The 19,038-nt window shown below is 41.5% G+C and overlaps 1 protein-coding gene across 2 annotated transcripts in view; it reads right to left on the bottom strand.

Moving 5' to 3' along the window:
• The window catches only part of SLC24A2 (solute carrier family 24 member 2), a gene marked incomplete at both ends in the record, with an annotated part of 251,262 nt that overhangs the window by 7,510 nt on the left and 224,714 nt on the right, over positions 1–19,038 (bottom strand). For both annotated transcript variants that reach the window (XM_079706205.1, XM_079706206.1), the window contains 2 exons: positions 3,709–3,798; positions 13,065–13,196. In XM_079706205.1, coding sequence (XP_079562331.1) covers positions 3,709–3,798; positions 13,065–13,196 — 222 coding nt within the window. The remainder of the gene's footprint in view (positions 1–3,708; positions 3,799–13,064; positions 13,197–19,038) is intronic.

Genomic DNA, 19,038 nt, shown 5'->3' with positions numbered 1-19,038 from the left:
GGGAATTCCTTTGTTTTCTAATAGAAATAAATAACGAGGCCGCTCAGAATCCATATCCAGTGCTGCTCCAATATTCCATGATCCAGTTCCTTGCTGTGGTTTAGTGAGGATCTGCAAAATGTCATATTGGCTAAATGAGACATGAGGTTGTATCTGACTCTTAGCATTAGCCGAGAATTAACATCCAATTAAGTAGATGCGGGATAGATTTTAATCACAGGTTTTCATCACCCATGAAATTAACTAAGATGAAGATTCGAGATGTAAAAACAAAAACAAAAAACTCCCCAAAGGAAAGTACGCACAAAGTGTTTTATGTGAAGGGCATTTAGTTTTGGCCAAACAGTAGCCAAATAATTGTATTAAATAGCATTTATTATTGGTAAAACTGTGGATAACAAAATAGTTGAGCACTAAATGGTACACTTGTTATCTTTATAGCTTTTACAGTTTAAAAGTACAAATGATAGAATTAGAGCTACAGACTTAGAACAGAATCTGCTATCTTGATCAGCTGTTTGGATATTTTGAAAGAGAAAAGCATTTCTTTGGAGAAAAGAAAGAGAAACTTCTCATTCATTATTTGCTAGTAAGGCTTCTCTTTATATTTCTGGGCTTTTTTTTAGTAATTATTATTGTTCCAGGCATTGTGTTTGTATTTATCTACAAGAGAATGAAAAGGAAACAGGATTGTGGAATGAAGATAATCATTAAAAAGTAGAGAAAGAGATGGAAGCCTGTAGGATGATGTTTCCTAGGATGACTAAAGAGAAATATCTAGAGAACAAAATATTCCAATAAGTGAAAAAAATAACTTTTTTTCCTTTATCAGTATATGGAAGAATAAAAATGATTATTAGGAAAGGCCATTGTATATCTATAAATGGCAAACAAACACTCCTTTTAGCCTGGAAATCTGGAGGCTGAGAAGCAGCTTACCTTCTGCAATGATTTCTGCTGGGTATCGGTAGCAAACATCTTTCAACAAATGTAGAAAATAATGACTTTGGGGCAAACAGAACTTCTTCAGGGGGCCGAGGATTTTTGGAAATATTAAGGAAGAGTAATCTGAGGTCAAATGTCAGTAAAATAACTGTGATAGGAATAATATAAAATATCTTGTAGGAATAATGCTTGGTTTATCAGCCAACATTTCCAGTGGGTTTTGTTAGTGATGCCATATCTTCTTTCTGAAAAAATTAAGGTGTAATTTCCATACAGTAAAATTCACCCTTTAAAAAAAGCATACTGTTCTGTGAGCTTTGACAAATATATGCAGTCCTGTTTCTCCACATCCTCATCAACAAATGGTATTGTCTGTCTTTTTGGTTGTATTCATCCTAATGGTTGTGAAGTGGTATCTTATGTTTATTTTTAAACAACTTTATTGAGATATAATTCACATACCCTAAAAGTCACCCGTTTAAAGTATATGATTCAGTGGTTTTTTAGTATATTTATAGAGTTGTGCAACTACCACCAGAATTTAAGTTCAATTTTTCGTCATTCCAAGAAGAAACTCCATACCCGTTAGCAGTCACTGCCCATTGCCCTCCAACATCCCCAACCCTAGGCAACTGTCACCTACTTTCTGTCTCTACAGATTTGCCTGTTATTCACATTTCATATAAATGGAATCATATAACATGTGATCTCTTGTAACTGGCTGTTTTCACTTAGCATAATATTTTAGAGGTTCATTCACACTGTAGCATGTATCAGTATTTCATTCATTTTTATTGTAGAATAATATTCCGTTGTGTGGATATACATTTTATTTACCCATACAAGTTGATGGACACCTGGATTGTTTCTACTTTTTGGCCATTATGAGTGATGCTGCTGTGAACATTTGTGTATAAATTGTGCAGATGTTTTCATTTCTCTTGGGTATATAGACAGTGGAATCACTGGATCATATGGTAACTCTATGCTTAACATTTTGTGGAACTGCCAAGCTGTCTACAAAGTGGCTGCACTGTTTTACATTCTTACCAGAAATATATCAGGGTTCCAATTTCTATAGATCCTCTCTAACACTTGTTATTTTCTGTCTTTTTGATTATATCCATCCAAGTGAGTGTGAAGTGGTATCTCACTGTGGTTTTAATTTGCATTCTCTAATGAATAATTATGTTGAATATCTTTTCTTGTGCTTATTAGCCATTTGCATACCTTTCTTTGTGAAATATCTACTCAAATCTTTTGTCCATCTTAAACATTAAGATGCCTGTAGACACTTGCCTTTCTATTACTGAGCTTTAAGAGCTTTTTATATATCCTGGATACAAGTGCTTTATCAGAGAGATATGATTTGCAAATATTTTCTCTCAGTCTGTGGTTTGTCTTTCCAATTTTTGGGGTTTTTTTTGGCTGTGCCACGTGCCTTGTGGGATCTCAGTTCCCCAACCAGGGACTGAACCTGGGCCCTCGGCAGTGAGAGCGCAGAGTTCTAACCACTGGACAGGCAGGGAATTCCCTGTCTTTTCATTTTTTAAATGAGGTTTTCTGAAGAGCGGAAGTTTTACTTTTGATGACGTTTAGTTAATTTTTTTTTTATGGATCATGGTTTGGTGTTATGTCATAGAACTCTTTGCCTATCCCATGGTTATGTGGATTTTCTGTTTTCTTCTAGATGTTTTTAGCTCTTACGTTTAGAACTATCGTGCATTTTGAATTAATTTTTGAGTATCGCAGGTGGTAAATGTCTAAGTTCATTTATTTTGGCATATAGAAATCCAATTATTCCAGCAGCATTTGTTGAGAACTCTATCCACATATGTCCTTGGTGTATATTTCCTTATTTCAAATTGCTATATTTTATTTCTGTTAAGAAGTATAATAATTTTAAGGGTATATTAGACAAAGAATACAAGTGAGCAGTTGGAATTTATGTAGTTTATAATAGAGATTAAAAGCATGAGTTTTGGAGCTGCAGAGTGCTGGGTTAGAATCTCAGTCCTGCTTTTTACTACCTAAATGATCCTGGGCATTTTTTTTTTTAATTAGCTCTAAGCTTAACTCTTTATCTGCAAACTGTGGATAATAATAGTACCTCCCTTATAGAAATGACACCCGTGTACAAGGACAAAGGGATGTGAATTATCTGGCATGTAGTACACATTCAATCAATAATGGTAACCATTACTATCTTTGAGAATGTAAGACCTTTGCATCTCATTCCTCCATTCATGTGTTGCAACAAACAATTCCTGAGAGTTTATTCTGGTGATGAGCATTATGACTGGTATTGAATTAAAAGTGGTAAAAGGGAAATACATCATCATTTTTGTAAATGGAGGCTCAAGGAAGAGACCATTTTGTCTCCAGTTCTTTTCCTAAGAGCCAGTTGGATGAGAACATGAGGTGAGTGGCTGCCCAAGAGAAAGTAAGTGCTGCTGAGCCAGGAAAAACTCTGACATTCCTCCAGGCCTCGGTTGGCCTGGCTTCAGGCTTCAGAGGGCAAGAAGCAGTGAGACTTGCCTTTCCTCCACATGGCTGTCTGGGGCTATGCCGATTTGAGTCCACACTATAGGGAAAGGCCAGGAGACGAGGGAAAGTTAAGTGGAATAAATTCCTTTAGCCCTGGAATATGTAATTTGTTAGATGCAATACTGTTGTGACAGTTTCAGAAAGCAAACACACTGGTTAGCCACATAGCAACCAAGAGAAAAGCCAGGCAGATGTGTGTCACTCTCAAGGTATTACCTGATGTGCCCACCAGACCATCAAGTAAGAGAATACTGCGATCCAGGTGATGGAGCCGAAGAACGTGATGGGAAAAAACTTCCTTGATGACTGAAAGAGAACCAGAAAGAGGAGAGAATGTGAGTGCTAACTGAGGTGATCTGATAGCTCAAAGCTAAGACTACCAATTCAGCTACTTCTCCCTCACTGCCTGCAGTCCGGGTAGAATTAGCAATCAAAATAAATGACCAAGTGTTGGTCAAGCTGGGACATTAAGATTCTCTCTTGAGAATGTGAAATTGGTGGAAGCCAAACCATCCCAAAGCTAGTTTCTGAGATGGAAGTCTTTTGAAGAGAATGTCTGTTCCTGCTTCTGGTTTCTCAGAGGCTCTCTGTTCCTGCCCTTTCCAAGGCTTGGTTTCTCAGCCTTGCCTTCAATCCCTCAATTCCCCACATTCTCTCTCCCTCTCCTGCTCCCTTTTCTACCTTCTCTTCAACTTCATGAGAATCAGTTTCTATTGCTTCAACCCATGTATCCTAAGAATCCATATGCCAGAAAGCCTACGGGATTAATTACATTTAACAAGAAGGATCAATAGTTTCCAAAATACATTGGCTCATTTTACGGTCCCATGAATTATGAGGAAATGCCACACAGAAGAAGCTATCACCACAATTAATACAGATTCCTGAGGATGGCCAGTCTCCAGGACGTTGGAGCCACACAAGTATCAACAGCAGATGCTCACTTGTGCTGCTCTCCAAGGGGGTGGCACAGTAGACGTTCTTGGGAATGCTTTTTCTCCTGTTCTCCACCCCTAACTATGTTATATCCAATTATGCTTCTAGCCCTGTGCAATCTCAGGCTTATAGTATGAGCACTTTTTTTTCTTTTTTTTTGCAGTACGTGAGCCTCTCACTGCTGTGGCCACTCCCATTGCGGAGCACAGGCTCCGGATGCGCAGGCTCAGCAGCCATGGCCCATGGGCCCAGCCGCTCCGCGGCATGTGGGATCCTCCCGGACCAGGGCACGAACCCGCGTCCCCTGCATCGGCAGGCAGACTCTCAACCACTGCGCCACCAGGGAAGCCCCAGTAGTATGAGCACTTTTAAAGTTTCTTTCAAACATCAGCCAAAATCAGACACTCAGAATGCAGTGTTTCTTATCCATCCCACTATAGGGAAATCCACGCTTGCACTGGATGGTAGTGGTGTCCTGTTGATGCCCTTTTTGCAAAATTGGGATCCTTTAAAACATGCTCAGATAACAGAATGCTCTCAGAGAGTCTCTCATTTATTATTGCCAAACACTTTTTATTTCAAAGCTTTCCACTTTGAGAAACAATCTCATTTTTTTGCTTTGATAACACCATCCAATTTTGTCCAGAGAAATGAATCCTGGAGTTGACCTGGATGAAAGCTCTCTCACTTGTCTGAAGAGCTGACCTTGGGCAGTCACATAGAACACTTCTGCCGTGGCTTTTGAGAGCTTCATTAAAAGGAAAAGATAAACCTGTATATGGTAATCTTTTGAATATCTTTAATGATGAACACAGTCTATTGCTCCAAACAGGCTTATGTTCTATTAATTTCAAGTTTTTAATATATGTTTTCATTATCATTCACGTGATTCTATTAAATTTCACAATAACCATTTCTTTCTTTCAGTGGTTGTGGTTTTTCCTGGGCCTTTTGTTAGCTGGGATGTCTGGAAGACCAGTGGGCTTGATTAAATTGGAGAAAGCATTAACCACGGTGAGTAGCCACAACCTTATTCTTAAATGCTTCCCGCTACTCCTTCCCTTAGAAGGAAAATATTTCAGCCAAAGACTCAGACTCCTTCTGGGGACCTAAGCACTATTTAATGGGTTATGGGAAAAAAGTCATCAGTTTTTCAAAGTGGAGCTTGAGACATTCACTTTGAAAGCAAATTCCTTTAAAGCGAGGGGTTCAGCTGGATTCTGGAGACCAGATTCCCTGAGCCTTGGAATTGCCAGTGCCAAGAAATCCATTTTTCCCAGGCAAGGCATTTAGCTGATTAGAGTCCCTATTCTTTTCTTCTGGCCACAAGTCACTGTTTCAGGATCCTAGGTGTGATGAGGGCTTCATCTCCCACGCCATGCTCTATCACAGGGAAGAGAAGGGCCCCCTCTTGTGATGTGGGACCACCCATGTGGTTTGAGCAGTAGCCAATCCTTAGCTTGATTTTGAGCATCCTGGGAGGGAACGGAGTACCATCTCCACACTTTATGACATGGCACATGGACTGGATATCCTGGGAGAGTCCTCATTTCATAGGTATGCCCCCTTTCCAGGTTAGCTCACTTACTAAGTATGTAACTATTATTTTATTATTATTTAATTTTTTTGTACCTTTGCATGTCTGTTCATTGATACAGCATCAAAAGTCAGAATCAAATTATTTGAACATATTTCTCATCTAAAAAATATCATCCCTGAACCATAGACCATTCCCAGTCAAAAGGCAGAAAGTAAGGAATCGGACTAAGGATTTAAAGGTGCTAAGTTTATACCAACAAATTATTGAAAACCTCTGTATTTCAAAATTTGATGCTATGAGTCTTAATCAAGCAGCCAGTTAGTTATTAGTGGACATCTAAATGTACCTAGTATTGGATTAGGAACTCATTGAAAAAAAAAAAGGTTTAAAAATATTTTTTCTTTGTAAAATTTCAGGTCTTCATCATTAACTAGGGGGTAGGTAAAGGCTGGGCACTTACGCTGTACCCAGATCTTGAACTAGACATGAAACTCAAATCTAGGTCTCTCTGACTATATAGCATGCATTCCTAGATGTTAGGAATCTAGGTTATACTCATTCCTAAAGAAAGACAGGGCCAATAATGCTCAAAATATACCCGACTTTGGATACATAATGATCATCATCATCATAATACTAGCCTATGCTCTGAATGTCAGCAAATAAAGAGCATCAGGGAAATACAGACTAGCATTCCAGCTGTACAACCGTCTGCCTCACCCAGCCTCCCATATTGTTCCTGCTTTGGAAGCATCAGCCTTTCATGCATCAACAGTTTGGTTAAGTGTTTCCCCGACTGTCAAAGTACCTTACCATTTCCAATCTCACAGCCCAGGTAATTCCTTCTTTCATTTTTTTCTGGACTATTTCCCTTCTTTGGACTCTGTGGTTTCATTCTAGTTATCACTGCCCAGTAGCACGTGTACTCTTATTTAGTTACCAGTCTCATTGGAAGGAAGAAAAGAGCTCCTGAAGCCAAGGTCTGATGTGTCAATTTATGGTTAGTAATGGTGGTTCATCCTGACATCTGCTGGGATGGACCTCATACCAATTAGCAAAAAGCAAATTGTATCCATGTGTTGGCCCGCACATGTGTCCATTTTGTTCCAATGTAATGGTTTACTTGTATAATTGACAGCTAATGTTCTCATTAGAAGATTTTAGTACATCAGAGTGATATTTTCTTGGCTTAAAAAACATTACTGGACATTAGCTGGTCGCACAAATTGGCCATCTCCTAACTTATTTAAATTCAACAAATATTCACTGAGCATCTCCTCTGTGCAATATTCTGGGGCATACATATTTAACAGAGATCTCCAAAGCAGTCCTGTTAAAGATTAAAAGTATGGTCTCTGGATTACTATGACCAGTACTGAAATCCTTGCTCATCAATTACCAGCTCTGTGCCCTGAGACAAATTATTTAATCGCTCTAAATCTCAGTTTCTTTCTTTGTAAAATGGGAGGAATAACAAGGTCTAGTAGTTCTGAGGATTTCACACCCATGAAGTGTCTAGCAAACTGCCTGGCACAGAACAAGTGCTTGGATAGTAATGGCAGATGTTATTAGACAATATTAAGCTCATTTTGATTTTTAAGAGATAAGAAAACTGAAACTCAGGGAGGTGAAAGTGACTGCAGAGATATGGCCTAGAGTCTTGGCTTTGCTTCTTATTAGCTGGTTTTGCTTGGGCAAATCACTCAACTTCTCAGGGCCTCAATCACTCCATCCTTGCTAGAACCGTGCTTGGTACATAGTGGGTACAATAAATACTTGGTGAATGAACCAATGCATGATAGAAATTGTAAAAACCTAGCTGGGTTCTGAAGTACCTTCCTAGCTCTGATGGGTCATATTTTGATATCTCATGAGATGCATTCTTGTTTTGTAAGAACATCCATCCTAGGCCATGAGAAAATAAAACTTTTGGGGTCTTTGTTTCCTTTATTATTTTCAATTTTCATCAAAGACATATTCCTCATTAAGGTTTGCATTTCAGTTCTAGTACTTGTAAAATAAAGCCATTAATTTAAGAAAACTATAAAAGTGAAGCCCACCATTAATTATCTGAGCTGGAAGTATGCATAATTCAACAAACACTGTCATATAATTTGCATATAAATGAAGTGTAAATAAAAGCAAGTGGGAATACTATTTACTCTGAAACTACATGTATACATTAAAAAAATCGTGTTTTCATTGTAATTATTGTCAAGGTTTGGGATGTCATCTCCATGGGTAATTCAAAAACCACTCAGGAGGCAGAGCTGCCAGGCTCTGAGGAGTAGCAAGTGTCTATTAATTGATAGTTTTCTCTTCTGTCTCTCCTCTCCCTGGATAATTTTTCAAGAGGCCCTTGTTGCAGGACATGAGGACCATGGCAGACTGCAAAAATGACCGCATCACTTTGCAATTCCTCCCATGAAGAGAGGAGGTCTATTTCCCAAGCCTCTGAATCTGGGCTGGCCTTATGCCTGGCATTGACTAATAGAATGTGGTGGAAATGACTGTGCAGATTCCGAACTAGATCTTTGTGGCTTTGCGGCTTTCATTTTCACTACTCTTTCATTTTCACTACATTCACTACTCCGTCATGTGAATAAGCCCAGGCTAGCCTGCTTAAGGATACAAGACCAGTGGAACAGAGACAAGGTGTTCCAGCTGACATACGCCTACACCAACCAGCCCTCAGCCGTATAAGTAAGTAGCAGAACTGTCAGGCTGAGCCCCACCTACATCGCTAACTCGTAGAATTATGGGCTAAAAAAATGCTTGTTGTTTTAAGCCACTAAGTTTGGGGGTGGTGTGTTACACAGCAAAAGCTGACACAAGATCAAACCTAATGAAACTCTCCTGAGCTGAGCATGAGTAAGAAGCCACTTACTGGCCTTTGTATCAATTGGCATGCTTTCGTTTGGCATTTCATGTATGCAAAGAATGACCATATAACTCAAACCAGCATGCTTTGAGAGTAAACTGGGACTATCTCAGGCAAACTTGGATATATGGTCACCTTAAATTAGCAATATTGTACTGATAGTTATCTCTTTATGTTTTCTTGAATCACAGAATGTCACCACTGGCAGGGAATCTAGAGAGCTTCCTCCACTCCTGCATTTCACAGAGGAGGAAATATGGGGTCCAGAGTTGAGAAGTGACTTTCCCATGATTGCACAGCTCATGAGTCATGTGGGAAAAGCCACTATAGTAAATGGTAGCATGAGAATGCTCTAGAGTCAGGAGACTTGGGTTTGAGTCTAGCTGCTCTCACTAGCACAGCTGTGCAATCTTGCCCTGTAGGTCTATGTGGTCATGTTTTGTTTCCTCTACTGAGTTTAGAGCACCTTAAAAATGGGAACTGTGACTGATGTGTCTTTATATCTCTTTTAGGGCATAAGCCTGACGCCTGGCATATAATAGGTGCTCAATAAATAGTTGCTGAGGAAATCTAGAAACACCCAGTGTTCTACCTAGGAGTCTCATTTCTGCTTGGAACAGCACATGGCATACTCAGAAAAAAACAGAAGAAAATCCAGTCCGTCCAAGGATGGCCCTTGGAGGTGCAGTGAGCAAAAGCCCCATTGGCTACCCCAGCGCACGCTGCAGGGGCTGGCTCCCACGGGGTGCTGCTCAGCAAATGACCAGTCAGCAGTGCTACAGGGGGAACATCATGTTCAGCTGTATTTGCTCGCTTTGAACCCCTCAGGATAAGAGCATCAGCCTCTGTTTCGATCCAGGTAACTACAGCCATGGTGGAATCCTGTTTGCTGTCCAGGAGTTACAGGTTGAGAACTCTGATCTTCCCTAACAGTTTCCTTGACCTATCAGCTCAGATCATGGAGGGGACGAACACTTTGCCAGCCTTTGCTCTAAGAGTCCCATGCAACCCTGAGATTCTAGGGCCTTGAGTCATAGGCAGCTTCCTCCCATTCCTGCACATCTTCCTGATGGCTTCAGCAGTTGTGTGCTGACATCAATCACTTAAAAATTTATTTATTTTTTATTTTTTTGCGGTACGCAGGCCTCTCACTGTTGTGGCCTCTCCCGTTGCAGAGCACAGGCTCTGGACATGCAGGCTCAGCGGCCATGGCTCACGGGCCTAGCCGCTCTGCGGCATGTGGGATCTTCCCAGACCAGGGCACGAACCCACATCCCCTGCGTCGGCAGGCAGACTCTCAACCACTGCACCACCAGGGAAGCCCTAAAAATTTATTTTTTAAATTATTATTAAAATTTTAAAATTGAGGTATAGTTGATTTATAATATTGTGTTAGTTTCAGGTGTACAGTACAGCAATTCAGTTATATTTTGGGTTAGTCAAAGAGTTCGTTCAGCTTTAAGTGAAAATAAAAGACACATTTCTCATTTTCACCAAGAATTTTATTGAACAATGTATTCACTAACCGAACGAACTTTTTGGCCAACCCAATATATATTACATATATTCTTCTTCAGATTCTCTTCCCTTATAGGTTATTACAAGATACTGAGTATAGTTCCCTGTGCTATACAGCAGGTCCTTGTTATCTATTTTATAACATCAGTCAGTCTTATCAGTGAACCAGGCCCCTCTACTCTGGGCCATATCACTCTAGGCCTGCTGTGGGGATTTAGAAAACCCTGTCTGTCTCCCTCATTTTCCTCCCTGAGCTAAGCAAAAGCATCGGACTAAACAGCAGAGCAATGGCGACAGAAAGAGACAGACAGACAGAATGAGTGAGTGAGCGCATGTGAGCACAGACATCTCAGAAATGTCAATGTGATGGGAGCCAAGAAGAAACTGAACGCATTCCAGCTATTTGGCTGCAGGTTTCCAGGAAGCCAGGCCTTTGCATACAGCAGATGCTCTGTAACAGCATCTTGAACAAAGAAACCTAGATAGCACTTTAAGTGAGCCACACCTGCTACATTCACCCTTTCTTAGGAATCGCCTAATGTCAGGAGTCCTTAAATGAGGGGTCATTCATGGCCTGTACTTGGCAAGACAAGGCTCTCTATCAGGTTGGATTATTTCTAGGTCAGGGTAACGAGACAGGATTTTTCTCCAGTCTTTTTCAAGGGAGGAAGGTGGGATCATCACAGGGCTCTTGAAGAGGGATGCTAAATTATGCTGGATGTTACCACAGTATTCTATTCCAAATGCTTTTAGAAATGATGTTTTCAGATGTCTACCTTCTGGCGTCAAGAAATATGAGGAAGAGCCCAAGCTGTGTGGTCACACAGGCCTGAGTCTGAATCTCAGCTCTATGCCCTAGGAAGTGACCAGGCTTGAGCTAGTTAACTCTTTCTGCCTAAGTTTCTTTCTACTTATGCCAATTATATGTATATATATATATAATTTTATATATATAGTGCAGGCATATATATATGTATATGCCCATACTAGATGTTTTCTGAGATTTACAATAGAATTTATGGAGTATACCAAGGATAGAGCATGATACATAGTAGGTACACACTTTTTGTTGAATGAGTACGTGTGTGTAGGGCCATAATAAAAAGTAGAGCTGGGGCTTCCCTGCTGGCGCAGTGGTTGAGAGTCCGCCTGCCGATGCAGGGGACACGGGTTCGTGCCCCAGTCCGGGAACATCCCACATGCCGCGGAGCGGCTGGGCCCGTGAGCCATGGCCGCTGAGCCTGTGTGTCCAGAGCCTGTGCTCTGCAACGGGAGAGGCCACAACAGTGAGAGGCCTGTGTACCACAAAAAAAAAAAAAAAAAAAAGTAGAGCTGTTTCTCCTTATCTCTCATTAGTTCGTTCACCCTTTAGGGCAGTGGCCCAGGAACCCAGTTTGACACTACTGGGAAAGGATTTCTTTTGATTTGATCTACATTCAGATTGTACTTTGCTGATTATAAGATGGTACTGTGTTCACAGCATCCAGTACATAATAGTGGCAGATAATAATATTGATTATGGTAATGATAACAATACTGGTGAGAGCAGATCAGACATATAGGCATTTACACCAGACGAATGCATTTCTGTAAATTATTTTTTGAATCGAATGAATAATTCATGTACACAAATATTCAACAAAATGTGAGTCACCCTTCTGCCTCAGACCTTCAGTTCCCCTTTGCAGAGAAAATCACTGTAGTGGTTTTAAAACATGGTCGCAAGTTCTCTGAAACTGCTGCCATCAAGGGTGTCATATGCTATAGGACACTGATATATTCTATGGAGACATCTTATCTCTTCCCCTTTAATCAAGACAGACTTATGACTGCTTTGAGTAGTAGGGTTCAGTGGAGGTGACTCTGTGACTGCTGAGACTAGGCCATCAGAGACAATGTAGTTTCTCCTTGTGTTGCTAGAACACTCACTCTTGGAGTTCTGATCTCTTATGTAAGACATCTGACTATCCTGATGCCACCATACTGTGAGAAAACCCTAGTAACATAGAGAGGCCACGTTAGGCTCTCCAGTAGACAATCCCAGCTGAGCCCAGAATTTGAATCATCTCTGCCCAGGTGCCAGAAACATGAGCCAGGAAATCTCCAGATGATTCCAGCCCCCAGCCACTTGAGTCTTCCCAGCTGAGGCCCCAGACATTGTGGAGCAGAGACCAGCCATCCCCAATGTGTCCATTTGAATTACTGATCCACAGGACCCACGAGCAGAATAAAATGGTTGTCATTTCATACCACTAAGTTTTGGAGTCGTTCATTACGTAGATTCAATAGCCAGAACAATCACTATTATTGTGTATTTGTCCAGAGAAATTTCAGGCACATATATATGCATATACATGTGTATACGTCACCCCCTTTTCCTTTTAAGACAAGTAGAAGCAGGCTATGCATACTGCTATATGCTGTGCTTTTTTTTTTTTTTTTTTTTTTTTTGCGGTACGCGGGCCTCTCACTGTTCTGGCCTCTCCCGTTGCAGAGCATAGGCTCCAGACGCGCAGGCTCAGCGGCCATGGCTCACGGGCCCAGCTGCTCCGCGGCATGTGGGATCCTCCCAGACCGGGGCACGAACCCGCGTCCCCCGCATCGGCAGGCGGACTCTCAACCACTGCGCCACCAGGGAAGCCCCTAGGCTCTGCTTTTTACAAGAAATTCATTTCAAAAAAAAAATGCTTTACTCACAGGTTTGCGAACATCAGGTAAGGTAATCCAGAGAGGAAACACTATGGGGAAAACAACTAGGAATGTGACTTGTTTGTGGGTATCGGAAGGCCAGGCCAGGCTGAGAGGCTGGTCCTCCTCATCTTCACCCGTCTCTGTGGTCTGTTATAGAAAGAGAGAGAGAGAAAATGAACAAAAAAGACGATAACATCTGCAGGCCACAAAGCAAGGAGAGACGTTCCGGATCTCGTTAGGAGTTTTCTTGGGTCATCTCAGCTGCTTCATCCATGTAATTTTTTAGGTTTGTAAGAGAACCCCACCTGTCATAGTCTGAGTCCCAGGAACAAACAATACATTGCTCAGCCATGAGAATTTAAGAACTTTCTTTCCTTTCCCTCAACACTCTCCAGCTTCTCACTTTCCTGAATTGATCATTCAACTGGAGTGGACTCTGATCCATGACCTTAGGAGAAACCATATCTGCAGAGCAAAAGACCCCAGTGCCAACCTTCTTCTCCTCTCTTCTTGAGGAGAAAGCCACAGGATTCAGAATCCTTGGGAATAAATTTTTTTAATTAAAATAATTAAAAATCATTTTTTTAGAACACTGATTTGGAGTGGGCAAATGAAAGTAACCACAGAAATCTGTCAGTAACAATACTCAACTCCCTTCAGTGACCCTGGAATAGTTAAGTTCATAGTTATTGTGTGGTTGTGAGTTTCTAACCTGCTTAATCACCTCGTTAAATTCTAAACCATTTTATTTCCGGACAAAGGCTTATTATGCAAACATATATATGCATTCACAGCGGAACAGAGTATGGAAGTAGAGGATGCTAAACCTGTGGGTGTCGAGCACACGGGGCTGCAGAGCCAGGGGGTAAACTTCAGAGTTTCTGACTTGGCAGCAAGCGGCCAGCGTATTATTCGCTGCCTGCTGAGGTCAGCAGCTTCTGAGGTCCCAGAGCTACAAGGGACAGAATGTGGATCAGGGCCTGGCAGGATGACCATTAGCCTGTCAGATGGGCCCTCCAAGCCTCCGAAACAGCACTGCAGACAGCATCAATCATTCCCTTCTCTGCTTGTTTAAAAATGAAAGTGCAGCAGCAGGACCAAGCATCAGGTCTAAAAATATCAATAGGAACATTTCCACGGATGCTTCCTTTTGAGACCATATAAATAACCCACACAGGCTTCAAACAGCTCCTGCCCTCCCCCCTGCCCCCCACCCATGGCTCTTGCTTCCAGCATCCTGTACTATTTCAAGCAGCACTGAATCCCCCCAGCACTTCTCTCCCTAGGGAGGTGGTAAGTGGGCCAGGCTCGGGCAAGTTGTCTTAGAGGAAAAGGATAAGACTAGAGGCAGGGCTGGGTGTGAGGCCCGACTTGCTGTATGTTATGTTTATTATTTATAATTTACACCCTAGTACTGCCAGAAGGATTTGTAGTGGTTTACACAATCACCCATACTTTCTCTCCAGAAATTAAAATTTAAAAAAAATTAATAAAAGCTAATCTTAAGCCATGCTGAAAAAGGTTCTTTCTCTTTGCATGTATGTCCTTGGCAGTGGGTGAACGAATTTTAAACACCAAATATGAGGGAAATAAGAGGATTAGGTAATAAGGCAGAATTAGGAAGTCAGCGTGGTTTATTTGGGTTGTCTGGATCCTCATTAAATATACTTCTTATGCTCCCCATCTCTTTACTATGCAATATGTTGGAAAAGAAGGAAGATCTAAAATCAGTAATCTACATTTCCACCTTAGGAAACTAGAAAAAGAAGAGCAAATTAAATCCAAAGTAAGCAGAAGAAAAGAAATAATAAAAATTAGGGCAGAAATCAATAAAGTTCAACTAATCTATGACAAAGGAGGCAAGGATACACAATGGAGAAAAGACAGTCTCTTCAATAAGTGGTGCTGGGAAAACTGGACAGGTACATGTAAAAGAATGAAATTAGAACACTACCTAACACCATATGCAAAAATAAACTCAGAATGGATTAAAGATCTAAATGTAAGACCAGGCACTATAAAACTCTTAGAGGAAAACATAGGAACACTCTTTATGTCAAACACATTTATGTCAAACACTCTTTGACATAAATCACAGCAAGATCCTTTTTGACCCACCTCCTAGAATAATGGAAATAAAAACAAAAATAAACAAATGGGACCTAATGAAACTTACAATCTTTTGCACAGCAAAGGAAACTATAAACAATATAAAAAGACAACCCTAGAGTGGGAGAAAATATTTGCAAATGAATCAACAAAGGATTAATCTCCAAATATATATAAACAGCTCATGCAGCTCAATATTAAAAAAACAACCCAATCAAAAAATGGGCAGGAGACCTAAACAGACATTTCTCCAAAGAAGACATACAGATGGCCAAGAAGCACATGAAAAGCTGCTCAACATCACTAATTAGAGAAATGCAAATCAAAACTACAAAGAGGTATCACCTCACAACAGTTAGAATGGGCTTCATCAGAAAATCTACAAACAACAAATGCTGGAGAGGGTGTGGAGAAAAGGGAACCCTCTTGCACTGTTGGTGGGAATGTAAATTGATACAGCCACTATGGAGAACAGTACGGAGGTTCCTTAAAAAACTAAAAATAGAATTACCATATGACCCAGCAATCCCACTACTGGGCATATACCCTGAGGAAACCATATTTCAAAAAGACACATGCACCCCAATGTTCATTGCAGCACTATTTACAATAGCCAGGACATGGAAGCAACCTAAATGCCCATCGACAGACGAATGGATAAAGACTATGTGGTACATATATACAATGGAATATTACTCAGCCATAAAAGGGAACGAAATGGGGTCATTTGTAGAGATGTGGATGGACCTAGAGACTGTCATACAGAATGAAGCAAGTCAGAAAGAGAAAAACAAATATCGTATATTAATGTATATATGTGGAATCTAGAAAAATGGTACAGATGAACCAGTTTGCAAGTCAGAAATAGAGACACAGATGTAGAGAACAAATGTATGGACACCAAAGGAGGAAAGCGGGGGTGGGGCAGTGGTGGGATGAACTGGGAGATTGGGATTGACATGTATACACTAGTATGTATAAAATTGATAACTAATAAGAACCTGCTGTATAAAAAAAATTTAAAAATATGTGAGAAAAAAAATAAATCAGTGAAAGTGAAAACAGGAAGTCAACAGAGAAAGTCAACAAAACCAAAAGCTGTTTCCTTTGCTATGTAGTTCATGCGGGTTCATCCACTGCTTCCTTTACTTATCCCGAGGGCTCACATCCCTGACAGAAGCTTGGGTGTGCTGCCCCTGGTTCCTCTTCTGAGCCAACTCATCCTCCTCCCAGAAGAGGTAGCGGATGTAGAGAGTATCACTCCCTGCTAGGCTCACCAGCCTCCCAAGCTGTCAGTTGACTACATGAATAATCTCTGTGTAATCAGACCAGTGAAGATGAGGAGACAGGTGCATTTTAGCTGTTCCCTCCCAGATACGATCTTTCTTGTTTAATCCAAATGAATGACTTTCCCCTACCCACCTGGTAGATGCCTCAGGAATAGGGACCATGGGACAGTTGAGAATTTGCAGTACGCCTAATAAGTACCCTGTCTTTGGGCAAGGTAGGTGGTTTTATTCAGATAGAGGATGCCAGCACTTCCTTGAAGACCCATCAAGCTGATCTGATGAGTTCATCAAGGCTCCTCCCCCTTCCAGAGTTGACACTCCCCCCAGGCAGGTCCCCCACTGCCATCTGCAATCGAGCAACTTCTCTCTAAACTCTAAGCTAACCTTTTTCAGAGAAAAAACAAAAGCAACTCTTTATGACTCATGCCGTTTTAATGACACCAACAGATGGTGACATTTCATCAATAACCCTTCTGCTTATAACCTACGGATTAGCTCCCTTCTCAATCTGCCAAAGTCACCAGGCAGGCAGTGCCCCTAGAATATAGCAGAAAATAATTGTCTGTTTAGATGCATAAGCTCTAAACATACTACTGGTCCAATGCAAACAATTAGCTATACTGTACGGCTTCCAAAAGCTGCATTTGAGGTTGCTGTTGCTAGGGCAGAAATGGATGAGGAGAAGAGATTGGGTCTCAGGCTGCACAAACAGTGCTCTCCATGGGGACTTCACGGCCTCTTGGGGACAAATCTTGCTATGTACAGGAGCCCAGAACCCTTCGGAGGATTCTAGAGGTGCCTGGGGAGCAAGGTTGTCAGCATATTTTAGGGGAAATTCTCTTTGTCTTTTTGCCAAGTGCAATCTCACTCTCAGTGGGCAACAGCTTGCAAGCTAGTTAGAGGAAAAAAATTCTGTTCCAAGTCTGGGGGCTCGATTTGCCTTTGCCCAAGCTGGGGCTGCTGGCATGCTCATTTGTCTCAGCCCCGGGAGAGGCTGGGCACTGCTTTTCCAGCTTTTCCTGGAGTTGTGGCATCCTGGCTTTGACCTTGCAACAATCCATCCTTACCTCCTAAAGCTTCTGCAGCATGTCTATAGAAAAAAAACAAGGTAAAACGATCCTGAAAAAATTCAAATGTCTCATGATAGCTTAAGGTAGTTTGAGATCTACTGGGGTCTCCATAGAATCCCTAGAATTTTGTAAAACCAGGGCACCAATGATTGCTTTAGGGCCTTGTAATCTCTGACATGGTAAATCTGAGCCTAAGACATAACGACCCTAAGTTTCCACATTCTGGTTGTCTGATCTTGAAGGAGTCAGTGCAGCCTGGTGGGAAGAGCAGGTGGTGGAGAATCAGGAACCCTGGCTGCCGTTCTCTGCTCGAGCTTGGATTCCTTGGGTGGTGACCATGACCACCTGCAAGTATTCACTGAGTGCTTTTTAGGTAGAAAGCATTGCATAAGTTCTGGGACTCTTGATTTGAAGGAGACTTGAATTTCAAAGGGGAGACAGAACAAATGGCTCCAAAGAATTTATTCTTTATCTAGTTACGGGGATGCTGGCAACAGCTTCTGCTTGTTCTCTAGTATCTATTATGCCTCTTACACATTGAATTGTGTCTCCCCAAACTCATATTTTGAAGACCCAACCCCCAGGACCTTAGCTGTGACTGGAGATAGGGCCCTTAAAGAGGTGACTAAGTTAAAATGAGGCCATTAGGGCAGGTCTTAACCCAATACGACTGGTGTCCTCATAAGAATAGGATATTAGGACTCATGGAGAGACATCAGGGATGTGCATGCATGGAGGAAAGGCCGTGGGAGGACACAGCAAGAAGGCAGCCATCTGCAAGGAGGGGGGCCTCAGAGGAAAACAACCTGTAGACACCTTGATCTTGGATGTCCAGCCTCCGGAACTGTGAGGAAATAAATTTCGGTGGTTTAAGCCACCCAGCCTGTGGTATTTTATTATAGCAGCCCTAGCAACCTAATATACTGCCCTCGTACTTTAGTGATAGAAGGCCTACTTTTCCCTGGGTCTGGAATAAAGACTATTTCTAGCCTTCCTTGTAACAAGGTGTGGTCATGGGATGAAGTTCTGGCCAATGAGATGGAATGGGAAGTATTCTCTGCAACTTCTGGGATGTATCTTTAAAGGGTGGAGGTGTATCCTTCCTCACCCCTTCCTCCTTCTGGCTGCCAGGAATGGGGACATTTTGGCCAGAGCTTGAACAGCCATCTTAGACCATGAGGTGGAGAAATAGTATAAAAGGATCTGACCTCTGACACCCATCAAGAGCCATTCTAGCTCCGGGCTGCGTATAAAGACTTGGGAGAGACATAAAATTCTATCTTACTTAAGCTGTTGTTATTTTGGGGTTTTGGTTGCTCACAGTAGAACCTTATCCTGGCTGATCCAGTGTCCTCTTTATGAGGAATCAAGGGAGAAAAACCTTTCACATCTCAGCACTGGGAGAAGTCATGCTTCCTCTGAGAAACTGAGAAATCCGTGCATCAGGGAAATTATACTCTTTATTTTTTGGCACTGGGGAGTTCAGAGCCAAATTTGTAACCCTGTCCAGCA

Source organism: Hyperoodon ampullatus (assembly GCF_949752795.1).
Source record: "Hyperoodon ampullatus genome assembly, chromosome: 6".
Classification (NCBI taxonomy): Eukaryota; Metazoa; Chordata; class Mammalia; order Artiodactyla; family Ziphiidae; genus Hyperoodon; species Hyperoodon ampullatus.
This window is presented reverse-complemented; position numbering and strand designations above follow the sequence as displayed.